The 17,398-nt window shown below is 40.8% G+C and overlaps 1 protein-coding gene and 1 pseudogene across 5 annotated transcripts in view; one reads left to right on the top strand and one right to left on the bottom strand.

The window, feature by feature from the left end:
• EPG5 (ectopic P-granules 5 autophagy tethering factor) overlaps positions 1-17,398 on the top strand; it is an 83,238-nt gene that overhangs the window by 57,366 nt on the left and 8,474 nt on the right. For 3 of the 5 annotated variants that reach the window (XM_048849597.2, XM_048849602.2, XM_075128346.1), the window contains 12 exons: positions 276-470; positions 1,194-1,407; positions 2,447-2,601; positions 2,751-2,958; positions 3,800-3,875; positions 5,045-5,148; positions 7,472-7,647; positions 9,189-9,221; positions 9,674-9,859; positions 14,670-14,879; positions 15,015-15,159; positions 16,641-16,883. In XM_048849597.2, coding sequence (XP_048705554.2) covers positions 276-470; positions 1,194-1,407; positions 2,447-2,601; positions 2,751-2,958; positions 3,800-3,875; positions 5,045-5,148; positions 7,472-7,647; positions 9,189-9,221; positions 9,674-9,859; positions 14,670-14,879; positions 15,015-15,159; positions 16,641-16,883 — 1,945 coding nt within the window. Of the gene's footprint in view, positions 1-275; positions 471-1,193; positions 1,408-2,446; positions 2,602-2,750; positions 2,959-3,799; positions 3,876-5,044; positions 5,149-7,471; positions 7,648-9,188; positions 9,222-9,673; positions 9,860-14,669; positions 14,880-15,014; positions 15,160-16,640; positions 16,884-17,398 lie in introns of those variants that run through there. The other 2 variants (XM_048849598.2, XM_048849600.2) reach the window with 2 other exon arrangements.
• LOC125636477 (ATP synthase F(0) complex subunit k, mitochondrial pseudogene) lies at positions 10,900-11,183 on the bottom strand (annotated as a pseudogene).

Below are 17,398 nucleotides of genomic sequence, written 5' to 3'. Positions count from 1 at the left end.
ACAGAACAAAAAAGTCAGTCCCAGCCCCAAAGAGCTTACAATCTCAGTTCAGTTTGTATTGCGTTTTAAGAGTAATTTTTATGTGTGTCTAGAGACAGATCTGATGGGATGTATTTAAAAAGACATGCATTGGATTATCTGTTTTTCAGAGAATCCTAATCCAACTGAATTCTCCACCCCCCCCCCCCAAAAAAAAAAAAAAAGAAAAAGCCTGCTGTAAAGAATGAAACTACATTCTCCAGGAATTTCTTTAATAACTCTGTCTCTGTTTTAAGGTATTTATCAGCGGGACCAAATCTGAATGCAAATTAGTCCTCCAAACCATCCTGCAGAATCGAAGACTCTGTAATTTGCTCTCTCCCTTCTTCACTCCAGTTGCCTCGCCTGATGAATTTGTAAATTTGTATGAAAAAGTTGTCGCGTTTCTGAGTGATGACAACAGTGATGTTGTTTTCACGTTGCTGACGAAGGTAACATGCTCTTGAATGCCCGCAATATAGTGTTATATGGGTTGCATCTCAGGACTGTTTTCCAAAAGAATCTGAATTCAGACTAACAGAGAAATAAATACATATCTGATTTTTTAAAAAGTAGCAGTGATAAATTATTCGTTAGGAGTATATTGCTAGTATAGCACAGCTCTTGTTGTGGCTAAGTTGAAGCGGGGCTGGAGGTGAAGGCTATAAAGGAGACGAAAAAGAGATCATTTCCCATCATGGGCAGCAGCAGTGCACACTTTCCAGTGCTTCCCTTTCAGCATGGTTTACTTCTGAGCTGGGGTCTCCTTGGCTCAGTCCGTCCTTGGTGCCTCTGAAGAGGCAACCACAAGGGAGCCAATCAGTCCCATTGTGATGGCAGTGTTGGAGACACGGACACATGTCCACTGGGAACCTGACTGAATGCCCCAACACACTTCCCGGAGGCAGCCAAGCAACCATCGGGTAATGATTATGTTCAGTCACTGTTGACCTAGGTTGGATTTGAACAGAGAACCTACAGGTTAGACAGATGCTATCCCTGTTTTCAAACTTACGAGCCATGCAGCCATCCCTTCTTTCCTGGCCTTTCTTGAAACAAAAATATCCTTTTTCTGTCCCAGCAAGTCCTTTATTCTTAAAATTTAGCTCTTCAGTTAACTCTGTTTTTAACATAGAGCTTTCTTGAACAAACACTGCCTCTCTCTTCTGTTTTAGTTTGACCTCCCACAATGGCTAAACCTCACTAAGCCTTCTCTGTCTGAACGTACCCGGCTTCTGGAGTCCATTCACATGGCGCTCAGCGCATGTGGCCTTGAGCCCGAAGAAGACATTTTGATGCCATTTAATATTTTCTGCAAGCACTGGACATATCTCCTTCAGTACCAGTTCCCTGACCATTACAGTGACTTTCTAAGACTGCTCATGCAAAGTGAGTATCTGGGTCAACCAGGGCAAGCCTCAGATTAATTTTAAAGTAACTAGTACATTGAACTGTACTAGCCTGCTTCAGTATTTATACTTCTAAAATTTGGACTGGGGGATGGAGAGGGATTGCAATACAGTTAAACCACTGCACATACAGTATGATTTAAAAATTGCCACAGTTTAGTAAATACAGATTTGTGTGTATATTTTCTGCTAGTTGTATGTTACTGTGTTAAAAAGCTACATTTTCCTTCATATTAAAATTCACAGATCTGGGGTGATAGATTTTCAGCCTGCATTGCTGTAGGGAGGTAGAGCACAGGTTTCTCTCACTGGCAAAGCTGGAGTGTCTCATATCAATGAGCCGTTTTGCCATCAGTTATGTTACATCATGTTTTTGAGACACTTTTGACTGGCCTTGCGGTTAAAACACTGGAATTCTGGAACCTGGATTTGATTCTCAGCTCTGCCACACATGTCCAGTGTGACTGGGGAAATTCCTTAATCTTGCTATTCCTCAATTCCCCCATCTGTAAAATGGGGTGACAATACTCTTTTTCTTTCACCCATTGTCTTGTTTGTTAGGTTCCAAACTTTTGGAGGCATTATCTGTGTCATGCTATGTCTGCATACTGCCCCTACTGCAGTGAGGCCTTGATCTTACTTGGGGCCCTGTAAGCTGTAATAAAAATAACACTAAATCTGAACATTAAAATATCCACATCTGGGGAATAGCTTTAATATCCTAAGATTCAAGCCACCATCTCTCTCATAATTTTGTCATTGGCTATACTTGTTGATCTAATAGCAGGCTCCTATGCCTAATGTTAAGTTTTTAAGGCCCAGCTTGACAAAGCCTTGGCTGGGATGATTTAATTGGTGTTGGTCCTGCTTTGAGCAGGGGGTTGGACTGGATGACCTCCTGAGGTCCCTTCCAACCCTGATATTCTGTAATTCTATGAAAGAGGAATTAAAGTTATCATTGTGATTTTAATGTATTTTTCCTAAATAAAAAACACAACTCCCATTCTCTTTGTCCTAAGGTTCTGCAGAGCAGCTCCTTAGCCCTGAGTGTTGGAAGGCATTGCTTAATACTTTGGGCTGCTGTACCTCAGAAACTGAACGAAGGAGCAAGGGTGACTCTGCTAAAAGTCCAGTACTGCGAAGCTCTGCAAAAATCCTTTTGTCTGTAGAACAGGTGGGAAGATTTCTGGCTGATCTCTGAAGTTTACTGTAATTCTCAGCTGCAATCAGTATCCACCATTGAACAACAACATAGCGCTGTAACACTTTTCCCCTTGAATTTGTATCCTCCTTGGTTGATTCAGAGCTCTCTACTCTCTGCAGGTCACAGAGACAATAGAATGGCTTTGCAAGTCTTTCCACAAGCTACGGGTAGCTTCACTGAATTTCAGGAGCTTTGGCCTGTTTTCAAAGTGGAGTCCCTACATGACTGAAGTGAAGACGTTGCTGGAGTACCTCGTGAAACGGCTTATTGATTCTGAGGTGGTCAATTTAGCACAGGAACCAGTAGGCAGCAGCAGAATTCTAGCAGGTAATGTGCATAAAGCAAATTATTTAAAGAGACACATTGAATATCAACAATCTGGTGGTTTAAGATCTTCTATTGAAGACCTTTGCGCTTGCAAATACAGTAGAGGGCCCAGCCTTATAAAGATCTCAGCTTATGAGCTGTGAAATCATTTAGCTTAACTCCTAAGGAGTTTATCATCTCCCCAGAGCTGAGGCTCCATATGAGCCCAGTTATCAGGAGCTGCAGTCAGGGAACCCAGGGAACATAATTAACCCATACTTATCCAGAGTTCAGGAAATCCAGGTTGATCTGTATTTGGCATTTTTAAAAAAACCAGGGCGAGATATTGTGGGAGCACTTTGTCTTTAGTACTTCACATTGCAGGCATGCCGTATAACTTCTCCCCTCTATAGAGATGGGAGAAATCTAGATTTACTGCTGTGAGTTGTGTGTCCTAGTGCCAGATTCCCTTCAGATGCATATGTGCCGCTTCCACTGTTCTCAGAGAAAGAAGTGTGGCATTGTGATTTGAACACAGGAGTGGGAACTAGATTCCTCAGTTGTGACACAGACCCTTTTTGCCGTGAGCAAGTCCCTTTGCTCCTGTGATTCAGTTTATAAAAATCATGTTAATATTTACCTGATAGGGGTTGTGAGATTTAATGAGGTAATATCTGTGAAGCTATTGGAAAATATAAAGTACTTATTAATTTATTTCCAATCTTCATTTGCCCATGATTTAGTCTGGTTTTGCGCCCCTTTTGAAGGAAGAGGTTAAGATCTTTTATCCAGGTTTGGTGGCTATGTGTAATTTGGTTGCTACAGTTATACTTGAGAAACAAAGCTGTTTGTTTGTTTTTAGTGGTGCGGTCCTTGCATTCAACCATCACTGAGCTCTTTAAACCATGGATTCTGGTTTTAAATGAAGATGATGCCAGGTAAACACTAATGCAATTTTATTTTTCATAATTAAATGAACTGTTATTAAAGGGGTATTTTTTTTAAAGTAGTAGTTTCATTGTAATCCTCTGTTTAACCAGCAAAGCTGTTTATAATTTAAAGTCACGGCATTGATCAATTGTGGAACTAATCAGTGAATTCATTAGAACACTGTTTTTTATCTTAATTTTTTTAAGGAATTGCACTTCACTAAGAAAAGTACTTGTTCAGAGTCCTCTCACTCATTCCAGTCAGTGTTGTGTTTGACTTGTTTCAGATAAAACCTGAAAAGGCACCTAACTTATCATAAGTGTGTTTAAAAAAACAACACACAGTAAATGAATTACCTTAATCCGCTGTCCTACCCTTGCTTCATTCAGTCTTGGACCAGTGAAAAAGAAGTACTGCCAGGCTGAGGGACTAGGGGCAGTACTGAGAGCTAATAACTTGCTACTGTCAGGACAAAAAATATCTTGCCATAGAGGGACAATCCTTTCTGGACCTTGTACACTTGACCCAACACTGGTGTGGAACCACAGATGATGATAAGAAAAATATGGATGTTGTCAATTAGTACTGGATACAGGTTAAAAAAGTGGCTTCCAGATTCCTGCCTTCAGTTTCCATAATACAGATGTCTTCCACTTTTCAGCAAGAAACAGAAATGCCAATTGTAGTTAAAAACCATTATCATGAGTCAGCTCTCGCATTATACCTCCTGTGGGATGTGTGTTTTCAAATACATCTCAGAGTTTTCACTTGGGGAAACACTTCTCATATTAGCAAATTAGTGCGGTTTCCTTTTAAACCCCCAATCTTCGTTAGCTGTGAATGTATCTCCCGCATATAATTGAAAAGTTGACTATTGCTGGTGTATTCTGTAGCTTGGCACTTGTGAAAGAGATCTGGGAATGTTGGCTCAGGTGACTAGATAATACTGTGGACCTCAAGGGTCACTTTACTACAGTCCCATAATGCGTACCTGTTCCAAGCAAGGAACAGGTGAATGTAAATGCTTGAATTTGAATGGCGTGCACACACTTGTAATATTCCCATCCAGGGACAAGCTAGGGTGGCTTGTGCAGATATTTCTGAATTACATAAATGTTTATTACCTATGGTGGCTTGATAAATGCAGTGACACGACTTCATTGTTTGTGTTTTGAAGTAAACAGCAGTGCTACCCCTGGTTGGAGAGTGACACTCCTGTAGCCTCCAGCATGGTACAGTTGTTCACAGATTGCATATTGGTTTTACACCAAAGCTTTAAAGGTGGGTGAAGTCCAGATTTATGCACTCGTTGTTTCTATCCATTTGCACTTTCTGCCCTAGCAGCTCAAACAGTGTTTTGGGTGGATGTGTTTAGTGGGTATGAATTTCTAGCCAAGCTTATGTCTGTTATGAGAACTGTCCTCTAACTCGTTCATGAAATGAAAAGGGTTTTGGTGGCTCGGACAGAGAGGAAGGGTTAGATTTTTAGAAAGGTTGGAGAGGACAAAGCAAAAAGTTTTGGCAAAGGACCTGGAGATGAGAAGAGGAGGAAAGGGAAATTTAAAACCAGCCACAAATATTTCTGGTTCCAATGGCAGATGCAGTTTGGGGAAAATCCTGTCTTGGTCCTGAATCATTAGGAGATAGTCTCAGACAGATATTTGTGCATTCTTGAACAGCCCAGTAGAGGGCACTCTATGTGTTACAGTGCTCAGATCAGTTTTCTGAAATGTTCATTACTCACTTGAGAATTGGGAGGGTTCAGCATTAGTAGGGTGGTTCATGGGCATATGTCGTAAAGGTGGTAAAGCAGGAGGATTAATGGTGATCCGGGTGTTGTCATTGGTTGAGGGCTGGGAGTGAGAAGGGCTTTGGGCAGGGTTTGAGCAATTAGTCTTCCATGTTCTAGGATTCCTGGCAAGCCACTAGGGGTGAGAGAGGTCTTGGGTGTGGGCTGGGGCTACAAGGCACATGCATACGGGTACTGCTGGGCCTGAACTGTAACACCGTGGTATCTTACAAGGATATCCCAATTACATAGCCACAGAATAGATGGCAACAGCTCTAGGCAAAATAGGGGTTTTGTTTGTTTCAAAACTTTGTGTGTAACTTCTGCTGATGGAGGGTGCCTGACTGACCATCCTGAATACTTGCCTCCTCCATTTATCAACAGTGCCCATGTACTGCTACTGCCCGGACTGTAACCTTCCTGTCATTAGCCTGCTAATGTGTCTCAACCCCTGACCTGGAGGGGCAACCTAATCTCCAGGCTCATCCGTTCTTAGACGTGGCTGTTGAGATTGCAAACGGTGTTGCCATTTGTCATGGTGGTTTTTATGTACATGTAAATGCTTATCCACCAGCAATGGAACTGTCCCCACTAATTCATACTACATAGGACACTAAACAGCCATCACACGGTAATAACTTGGGGTGGCTGCGCTGAGCTCAGACTGGTGACAATAGATATGAAGCAAAAATATGTTGTGATGTCTTTGATGGTTTCCAAATTCTTTAACAGTTTTGAAAGGATGCACAGAATGAGTTCACTACTTACAGAAAGAAGTGGTTTATAAGCAGGGATCCTAGTTTTCCATGATAAAAACCCAAAGTTTCCCAAGAAGAAAAACATAAAAATCTGTGTTTTTCTGCAATTAAAATGAAATGCTGAACTTTAGTTTCCCTAGCCACAATATGTATAGTTACCTATATATATTGTGGCTAGGGATCAGTAGAACACGATGTTTGATTGATATATTTCAGTTGTAAAACGTTGGAATGTTCCACTCACAGTGCATTGTTTCTTTACTGTTGATGGCCCTGCTGTTTCAGCTTCTTGTTTTTGTTTCTTTTCATTCAGTTTAGCGCTTTCCATGTGTTCTACAACTGTCTGCCTTTGAATGTAACCTACAGCCTTGCTGCATGCAGTTCAGAACAGCACATTACCATCCACATGAAATTTCTCCTTGCCAAGCTCAGTGACGTGGTCTTTAGGGGATGATTTTTTTTTTTAAAGTTTTGGGCATTTTTTTCATAACTTTAATTACTCGCATCTGGAGGCTGAAGTGAAGTTTGAGATGCATTAAAACACAAACCCCTACATACCATTGAGTAACCTCTATATGCCTGAAGCAGTTTATTGGAGTATGTTTAGCTATGTAAATTTAAAGTGCATTCAAAAATCAACCCCAAGAGGGGGAGGTTGTGCGCATTGAATAAGTGACACTGGTACTTTCAGTAAAATTTAGTTAATAGTTAATATGGTTTTATTTGTTCACAAAATGTAAAAACTAAAGATTCTTTTTAACAATGCAAATTCCTTTTGCCACGGAAAAACATGGATTTCTAGGATCCCTGATCACAACCCTTATTGTCCAATTAAGTTTTTCAGAGTGAGCGATGTTCAGGAGAAGAAGCACCTGAGTGATAGATTGAAATAAACAAAGCTTAGAAAATTGTCCTTTTTCTTTGAATGTTATGTCCATGGAAGAACTTGTAGAGTGAGTGTGTGTGTGTGTGTGTCCCCTTTATAGTCAGATTTGTCCATGTTTGGCTAGGTTTCCCTAGAGTTGTGTTTTAAATGGGCTGTTTCCTTTTAATCTAGATAAGTTGTTGCCAGGCTACCACGGGGCTCTCTGGTTACATCTGATGCATTATTGTGACTCATGCACAGGCCCCAAAATGCCAGAATTCATTCTCTATACTTTCCATGCTGAATTCAGCAGACTTCCATGGAGAGAGATGCACCCAGATCAGATGCTCATGGAAGAATTCTTTAAAGTAAGCACCTAATGCGTATTGAAATAAGACCATTTATACTTTAGTTAATTCCGTCTTTGAAATTAAATGGATGTCTGTTGCAGTTTATTTAGCCAGAGTACATCAATTAGGTTTATTGTAGAATCTGAGGGTTTACAATATATTATTTATAATTATTAATACTATAATAATTTATCAGTACAATACTACTGCTGTGGGATTCAGTTACATTGATGTATGGCCCTCAGTGGTACTATCTGAACTTATGGTATCTGAGCATCACAGTCTGAAAACATCCACTCAGTGTGCAGCGTTAGTCAAAAAAGTGAACAGAATGTTGGGAATCATTAAGAAAGGGATAGATAATAGGACCGAGAAAATATCATATTGCCTCTATATCAATCCATGGTACTCCCACATCTTGAATAGTGTGTGCAGATGTGGTCACTCCATCTCAGAAAAGATTATTGAAATGGGAAAAGGTTCAGAAAAGGGCAACAAAAATGTTTACGGGTATGGAACAGCTACCATATGAGGAGAGATTAATAAGACTGGGACTTTTCAGCTTGGAAAAGAGACGACTAAGAGGGTATATGATAGAGGTCTATAAAATCATGACTGATGTGGAGGAAGTAAATAAGGAAGTGTTATTTACTCCTTCTCATAACACAAGAACTAGGCTTCACCAAGTGAAATTAATAGGCAGCAGGTTTAAAGCAAACAAAAGGAAGTATTTTTTCACACAACACACAGTCAACCTGTAGAATTCCTTGCCAGAGGATGTTGTGAAGGCCAAGACTATAACAAGGTTGAAAAAAGAACTAGATAAATTCATGGAGGATAGGTCCATCAGTGGCTATTAGCCAGGATGGGCAGGGTTGATGTTCCTAGCTTCTGTTTGCCGGAAGCTGGGAATGGGAGACAGGGGATGGATCACTTGTTGATTACCTGTTCTGTTCACTCCCTCTGGGGCGCTTGGCATTGGCCACTGCTGGAATACACGATACTTGGTCTGAGCCAGTATGGCTGTTCTTATGTTCTTATCCTCAACCTCCTGGTGAGGTAGGGCAGTGCTATTATCCCCATTTTACAGATGGGAAACTGTAAAACATAGTGACTTGCACAAAGTGTCACAGGATGTGCTTGGTCGATCAGCAATTGAGCCCAGTTCTTCCATGGCAGCATGATGGGCAGTGGCCACAGCATACCAGATGCCTAGCCATTGTCACCATGCAGTGAGGTATTAAACTTTCTAAGAATGATTTTGACAGCTTGGCTCTAGGCTTTCAGGCATTTGCGCCGAGGACAGCTTATAAATGAATTTCTAGACAAGTAGTGAGCTTGAGAGAGAATATTAATCAAATTAGTGTTTATTTTGGTAATGTACTGAACCTTTCCCAAAAAATTGACTTCTCAATCACTTTGGGTTTATAATGCATAATTAACATGACTTTTTGGAAAATACGTATCAATATAGAGACAATGTGTGAAGTATCAATCAGTGAATTATAAACCAGTTTTTTGCTAACTAAAATGATGATCACCGTACTTCCATTTTCTAGTTGACTGCTTCTGATTTGCACCCTAAAATTGTGGTACGTATAGAAGTGGAACTCCAGAATCTTTCCCCCAAGGCCTTTACTGCCTTCCTGTTGGTGTTGCATTGTCCATGCACGTCTAAAATTGTTACAGAATTTTTCGGTCTTCCCCAAAGAGAGAAAAGCCAGTTGCAGTTTTTCAACTGAAAGTCCACAATAGCCTGAATATTGCCCCTGCATTTGAAATGGTCTGAATTTAGTCTACTGCGAAAGACATTTCTTTGACTGGGGTTTTGGGAGGGCTGAAGGTTATGCTTCCTTTATGATGAAGGGGTAGAAGGGAATTCTAGTAGATGACTGGCTGATTTGAGGTCCTGTTGAATGGATTATTTAAAGCTGCGGAGATTGAATTGCTTTATTAATGATGCTAGGGTGCCTAAAGCTATGGACAGTGTCTTTTTAGTTATTTAAATCTAAATAAATAAAGGTGCCTGTCTCTTTTCTCCTAGGTTGAAAGAGGCAGCCCAAAGAGTTGTTTCATTTTCTTGGGTTCTGTTTTATGTGATGTAAACTGGGTCAGCGTCCTGTCTGATGCCTGGAATCCCAAGCCCCATCCTGAAACACACCACATGATTGTCTGCTTGCTCTATATGGTAGTCCTGTTGGCAAAGGAGGAGCAGCTTATAAGCAAAGAGGTAATTTTGAAAAGGTTCAGAGATGGATCAGATTGCCTTGGGTTTGTCACAAACGTAAACAAAGCTTAGTATGCTAAGATTTCTGTGTGCTTACGGGGACCTATGCAGATGACATATGTGGAGATGGCAATTAGAAGCCACTATATTAATGGTTGAGGCCAGTCAATGTGTCTGATAGGCTGTTGACAGAGTGGTCCGTCAGGTTTACAGAAATATACCTTGCATCCATTAATCTCTATGTTGTTTGCCATTATCAGGCAAGCAAGTGTACCATATCTAAGGCCTGCCTGAGCTGCAGCACACTGGTAAAAGAAATTCCATGAACTATGTCCAAACCTGGATCCATTGGGTCTGTCTATCTTAGATATGTATGTCACGCTGTCTGGAGTGGCTCTCAGCTGTGAGTGCCTGTCTCAGGGTAAACTGTCAAAAAAGAGGACAGACAGCCCAAACTGCTGGTGTTTTCTATAATTAGATTTCACCACAACCCACTGACAAATGGGAACTCTTGGATTACTACACTAGTCTTTCCATGGAGTCACAGACAGTCCATTCAGACTGTCCAGTCTGTCTTGCCACTGAGACAAACTGAACTTTGTGATAAAAGTTCACTCAGACCAAAAATCACACCACATCAGGTTGCTCCCAGTCCCAAGGGACAGTCCAGATCAATTGGTACTCTAGATCTTACACCAAAGACAATGCTGGTAGCCAATTTCTATAGTAAACTAAGTACAGTTTTATTAGCTAAGAAAAGGAAATGAGAGTTATTAAAAGGTTAAAACAGGTAAAATATAAGTACATTGAGTAATTCCAAATGGTAGCAATGATGTAATAAACTGCCAGTTTCCCAAAAGTCTCTTCAGGGTACCCAGGTGACTTCTAGGGATCTCTACTTTTGCATCTGGTACACTTCCCTGTAAGAGTCCAAACAGTCCAGAGATGAAGGAGCTTTCCTTGAATCCAGACTTACAGCTTCTTCTCACAGACAGCAAGCTTACAGTGATGCTACCCAATGTGGGCTTTTCCTTTGATGTTTTGTTTTGTTGAATTGTACATAATAGTACATCAACTCCTGTTTCCTTTGCAATATGAGGTCCAACACTAACACACATGCCAACAACCACTATTTTTCCGTCACTGCTGGAGTTTGTTTTTTAGGCTTTTGCTTGAAATATAAGATGATCATGGCAATGCTTGCATATGTAGCTATTACATAATTCCTTCTGCCTGTTGTGGTGTAGGAACTGAAGTATTTCTGAATACCAGTGAACTTGTGCTGTGTTCCAGAGTCATGTCCTACCATGGTTGATGGTCTTGCCGCGTGCTCTCCTGCCGCTCGGTGCCCTTTGCCGACTCCAAGTTGATGGGCAGTGAGGAATGCATTTTGAGTCTATTTGACCTCAGGCCATCACACACACTGACCATGTGCTTTGAAATTAGTCTTTTTTCTGATGATAAAGCTCTTCATTTGCTTTTCACATGGCCTTAGTTACAGGTGTATATGTTATGTAAATGTTTGCTATTACATTATAACAGAACACAAATGATTGAAAACTATGCAAGTAACGATCCATTCATTTTCATTATGTTTAAACACCAAATACATTCATACATTTAACAATCACTTTGATCTATGCTAATACACAAGCGAATTAACCTGGCTCTGACCTGAGCCGGCATCTGGTCTGTCACTGTCACAACAGATATATATGGAATGCATCGGATGAAGTGAGCTGTAGATCACGAAAGCTTATGCTCAAATAAATTTGTTAGTCTCTAAGGTGCCCCAAGTCCTCCTTTTCTTTTAACATATATATGGTTCCCTTTAGCATAATGTCCTTTCAAAACGCAGGGAAGTGCTATTATGCCCATTTTACAGATGGGCAACTGAGGCACAAAGATCACATAGGAAGTGTTTAGTGGAACAGGGACTTGTAGCCAGGTTACCCAAGTCCCAGCCCAGTGCCCTAACCACTGGATCACTTCTCTCTTTTGAGGTAGCTTTCCAGTGCCAACAGTGGGACATCTTCATGTGAAGAGCCTGACTTACCCTGGTGTATTAAATAAAATTATTGCTTCACCCTGCTCCCCATGGCCCCTGTAAATAAGAGCATTTCACTGGTTAGGGCCTTTCTGTGAGAATAAGGACTGAAAATACCCTTAGCTATGTTGTTTCAGTTTAATTCAGACTGGACTTCTATACTGTGTTGCATGTGGCATGATAACCTCTCTGTGAATTGAATTTTACAGTTTTTTAATGTAAATGCATCCAGAGCTTGGGGGAGAGGGGAGACATGTTAGATGAATCCAGATAGATATATCTGGTTCCAGGCCTTTCTAATGAGGAGTCAGCCCTCTACAAGGAAGCAGGCTGCTGTATTTTCTCAAGCAGGGAATGATTAACAGACATGTGCTACTCCTAAATGTAATAAACAGCCCTCCCTGGAGTACAGCTAAGAGATTTGAAAGCATAGTAATGTTTTGTGTATTGCTTAAGGGGAAGTTGTCCTGGCATAGGAAGTGGTTGTAAGAAGCAGTGATCTAGCTGCAACTGAGCCTCCAGTGACCTTTTAGGGGTTGTAAAAAACCAAATAAACTCAGACTATCAGGGTTGGAAGGGACCTCAGGAGATCATCTAGTCCAACCCCCTGCTCAAAGCAGGACCAATCCCCAATTTTTGCCCCAGATCCCTAAATGGCCCCCTCAAGGATTGAACTCACAAGTTGGGTTTAGCAGGCCAATGCTCAAACCACTGAGCTATCCCTCCCCCTAAACATACCTGTCCCCACCACTGATTCTTTATCTCACTCCTCCAGGTGATCCTTCCCTAATAGCCATGGAAGGCTCTTCCTAGAGAGGCTGCCCTTCTCCCCCATGTAAAAATCTATAGGAGCTCTTTTCATTTTCCTGTATGATTTTTAAGTACAATTAGCTTGAACTGCTGCTGCCCACATCTGCATCTATCCCTGGTCAGCCTAGGGCTGTTCAAAACTGGAGAACAGTATTAAGCAAAGACCTAAACCTGTGGTGCAGGAACCCAGACATAATTGCCAAGGAGCATAAAACAATCAGCATCCTGTTTAAACCCAGATACACTCTGATTCTGTACTTTTATAGCATGACATAAGCAAATTGAATCAGTCATCAGCATTCTTTACATTTCCTGGAATATTATGTATAGCCTTCTCCGTATAGCTGCTTCTGCAAACATTTATTTCTTACCATAAAACTCTCCCTTCCCTTCTGAACATACACATGGAGAGGCTATGTAACTATAGCAACAGGTCAGGGTGATACAGCGTTCCCGAGGCCTGATTCGTCTCTGTGCCAGCTTGACATTGGCTGTGGCTCCTCATTGGGCAGAGATTGCAGCACCATCTGAATATTTTTGTAACCAGCTGCCTCTGGCTGAGCTTATTCCACCTGTCGTCAGAGAACTATCCACTATGACTCCAAGATCTTGCTCCTGAGTAGTTGTAGCTAATTTAGCCCCCATCTTATTGTATGTAGAGTTGGGGTTATTTTTTCCAATGTGCATTACTTTACGTTTATCCACATTAAATTTCATTTGCCATTTTGTTGCCCAGTCACTTAGTTTTGTGAGATCTTTTTGAAGTTCTTCACAGTCTGCTTTGGTCTTAACTATCTTGAGCAGTTTAGTATCGTCTGCAAACTTTGCCACCTCGCTGTTTACCCCTTTCTCCAGATCATTTATGAATAAGTTGAATAGGATTGGTCCTAGGACTGACCCTTGGGGAACACCGCTGGTTACCCCTCTCCATTTTGAAAATTTACCATTTATTCCTACCCTTCGTTCCCTGTCGCTTAACCAGTTTAGATAAGCGGGAAGATCCTTTCATGGATTGAGATACACTTGTGTATAATGTGTGACACCCCCAAAAAGCTTTTCCTCCCACCTCCAGGGGACTCAGTGTAAAACCCATTAGAGTAAGGTTCATTAGCATCTGAACTATTTTCTCCCCTTAGAACTTTCGTGTGACTTCTTTACCTGAATGACAAGTTCTGATTTGAGTCCTTTGTTCCTGAGAGTGTCCTAAAATGGACCCAACATGTCTGAATTGTTAGATCTGTATTAAAATTATAATTGTAACATTCTTGTCCATCTGATTTCATTTGGGTTATTTCCAGGTCATTAGGGTATTAGATTGTACTGAGTTAACTGCAATTGAGAAACCTAGGAATATTCAATCATTCTGATTTATAAGTAAATTCGCAATGAACTAACTTTGGAAAGTTCCATTGTATTAGGAGAATCTTTGTGGCTGCAGCTTTCTTGGAGTGGAACGTTTTTGGAATTTCATAGGTGGGAGGAGGGAAGAAGTTGAGAGAGAGAGAGAGAGTGTGTGTGTGTGTGAGAGACCAAATGATGGGACACCTGGGTTCTGTTCCCGCCTCTGTCACTGACATATGTTATCTGACTGGTGTGACCTTAGGGAAGTCAGGTCATGTCTCTGTTGGTCCATTTGCCCTCTTACAGTTTCCTATGTGTTTAGATTGAAGCTCTGTTCATGTTATTGTGCCAACACATTGGCCTGCTAATTTTGGTTGGGGCTTTCAGATGCCACTGTAATACAATAGTACGTACAAATACAATGAGTATTATTTTAGTACAATGAACTATTAAAGCCACACTGCTAGCAGTCAGCTGTTCGGTGGATTTTTTATTACACTCTGCATCTCTAATCTAAACATTGTGGATTGATCTCTCCATTAGTTTCCAATATTTAGTATTGTGAGTGTTCATAGAAAGGAATTTAAAAAGTAATTTGGTTTTTTTTAACTTCAGGAATCGCCATTGATTAACCTTCTTGGACAGACCTGCTCTCTTCCGTGGCAACTTGTGCGCATTGCATCTTATCAAAGCATCATCAGCTACTTTAGCAGCCACTATCCTCCTTCCATCATCTTAGCCAAGGATTCTGCAGCTGAACAGATAGTGAAACTCTTAAAAGTTTCTGCAGGCTTTGGTGCTTCTTCCGATAGTCATGTACATCTTGTAAGTATGACTGGCAGTTCCTCTGGACTGTTCTTGATCATCTTCTAGTTGTCTTGTTGAGGTTTTGATGAGTCATGTGGTCATCTGGTCCATGAGAATAGAGCTAAGTGTGCCAACTCTTTTAAATTTTAATAGGATGCAACACTAAAATGCCAAGCATACATTCACCAGGTGGTTCAGTTTCTCATCACCCTGGAACAAAATGGAAAAATAACTCTTTCGGTATTGGAACAAGAAATGTCAAAGCTCTTAGACGATATTGTCATCTTTAACCCTCCAGGTTGGTTTGAAGGAAATGTCATGTTTTTTACAGTTGTCAAAACATATTATTTATAGAGTTAGGCTAGTTACAGATACAGATAATTTTTGAACTATTTCATGCATTTACAATACATGCAATATTTCTGAGATGGGCATTGGACCTCTGAGGATTTATTGACCATGTAATGAATGTCCCTTGGAAAGTATCTTGGTTTTGAAGAACACGTATGCGCTCTCACACAGCTGAAGGGGAGAGAATTCCCTCTCACGCTCATCAGCCAAACGAAAGAAGGTCCTTGGGTGTAGGCGATTTGGAACGGGTGGTGGAAGAGCCCTCCTTTTAGCAGCTGAACAGCATGTTGTCATGTATCAGCTTTGTCAGACACTTGCTAGTTAGAAGCTGGCTGGAGGGGGGCTGGGGGAAAGGTGCAGCTCCCTTAGCAGCATCCAATGACAGCACATTCCCACTTCACAGCAGCTGGGGTAGGGAAGGCCAGACTTCTCACAAGAGCATTGCCCCAGGGCCTTGCTCATATGGAATTCTCTCTTTTTTTGGTCATCATTTGGTTCATTAGGTGTCTGGTAAAAATTTTTACAGCCGGGTCTAAGTGGCTGTGGCCTTGGCAAAGTCATTTAACTTCTTAGCCTCCATTTCGCCATTTGAACTATGGTGACAGTAATACTTCCTTGCAGCGGGCTGTGAAGATTAATGAGTTAGTTATTCAGTTTATAAAAATAGTATTAAAATACTTAATTTCCATTTAGTAATGTAAGTTGTTGAATTAAATTGTGAAAAGTGCCATCTTTATATAAGGATTATAAGAACTAAGCATTATAATTACATGTTTAAATTGCTTTAAAGAAAATTGTTTTAAGTGGTTGCTGTTTAAAGGGTCCCTATGAAATAGAATAGGCATTATGAAAAGAGATTCAGGGTCTGAATATGAAGCAAGGGGTTCAGCTGCTTAGATTGGCAAGATTATCTGGATAATCTAGTATTTTGGGAAATGCCGTGGGACTGCTAAAATCTCTAGGACTCCTCTGGTCATATTTGAAGTGATCAAACGGCTGTAAGGTGTTCATTAACTTTATTTTATAACCAAGTTGGGTTGAGTGGTAGCCCAGTAAATGTCCGCCCCTCCTCCCCCTTAAATAATAGTAGCACGTAGAGGCCCCAACTGAGATCAGGACTCTGTTAGAGTGAGGTACTGTACAAGTATATAGTTGTAGAGCCTAGCCTGAAATGTCTAATTCGGCAAGACAAAGTGGATTCTTAGGAAGGATTATCATCTCCTTTTTATAGCTGTAGAACTGAGGCACACAGTGAATAAGTGGCTTGTTCAAGGTCATACAGGAAGGCTATTGCAGTGGCAAGAATTGAACCCAGATCTCCTGAGTCCCAGTCCAGTGCCTTAAACACAGGACCATCCCTCCTTCCTTCTTTCATTTTATTTTCACACCTGACTTATTCTTACTGATATTTTTTTCTTTGACTTTCAGACATGGATATGCAAACGCGTCATATGGCCCTCAGTAGTCTCTTTTCAGAAGCGCTGATGATGATGAATAATGCTAGCATCACAACAGCAGAGTCGCTACGGGGTATCTTACAAAACTGGATCAACACCAAAGTGCATGGCTTGCTAGTGATGCCCCTGTTAACAGCAGCATGCCAGAGCATGGCCTCGGTCAGACATATGGCGGAGACTACGGAAGCTTGTATTACAGCTTACTTTAATGAAGGTAAGAGAGAACCTCTCATTCTGTCACTTATGCCAAGTTCTGAGCTAACATTAAAGATCACCCTTGAAATGTCCACTAATAATTGCTAGGTTAAAGCTCCTTATAACCTCAGGCTACTTAGTAATAGCTTTAACTTGGTTTTAATTTCATAATCAGACCTTCTTTCCTGAAGTACGTTGTTGATGTTACTTACTGTGCTCCGTGTAGGTATCTGCAGTAATACACAGTCAAGTAGGTTATGGACAGTGTTGTTGCTTATTTTTGAATTTCTTTGGTTGTATATTTTACAGTCTTAATGTAATGATTTCTTAGAGTTGTTTCCATCCACACATCACTTTCTGATACTGTCTGGATTTACCTGATGGCTACTCTCTCTTTCTAGCTGAGGGGAATTAAATGACTCTTCCTATGTATTCTAGTCCATCCTGTTATGGAAAAGTCATACAGAATTTAATAGAAAAGGATAGATTTTAAAAACAGTCATGTAAAATTTAATACAAATTTTATGATGTTTG

Source organism: Caretta caretta, chromosome 5 (genome assembly GCF_965140235.1).
Source record: "Caretta caretta isolate rCarCar2 chromosome 5, rCarCar1.hap1, whole genome shotgun sequence".
Taxonomy (NCBI): domain Eukaryota; kingdom Metazoa; phylum Chordata; order Testudines; family Cheloniidae; genus Caretta; species Caretta caretta.
Note: the sequence above shows the minus strand (reverse complement) of the source record. Positions and strands in the feature narration are given on the sequence as shown.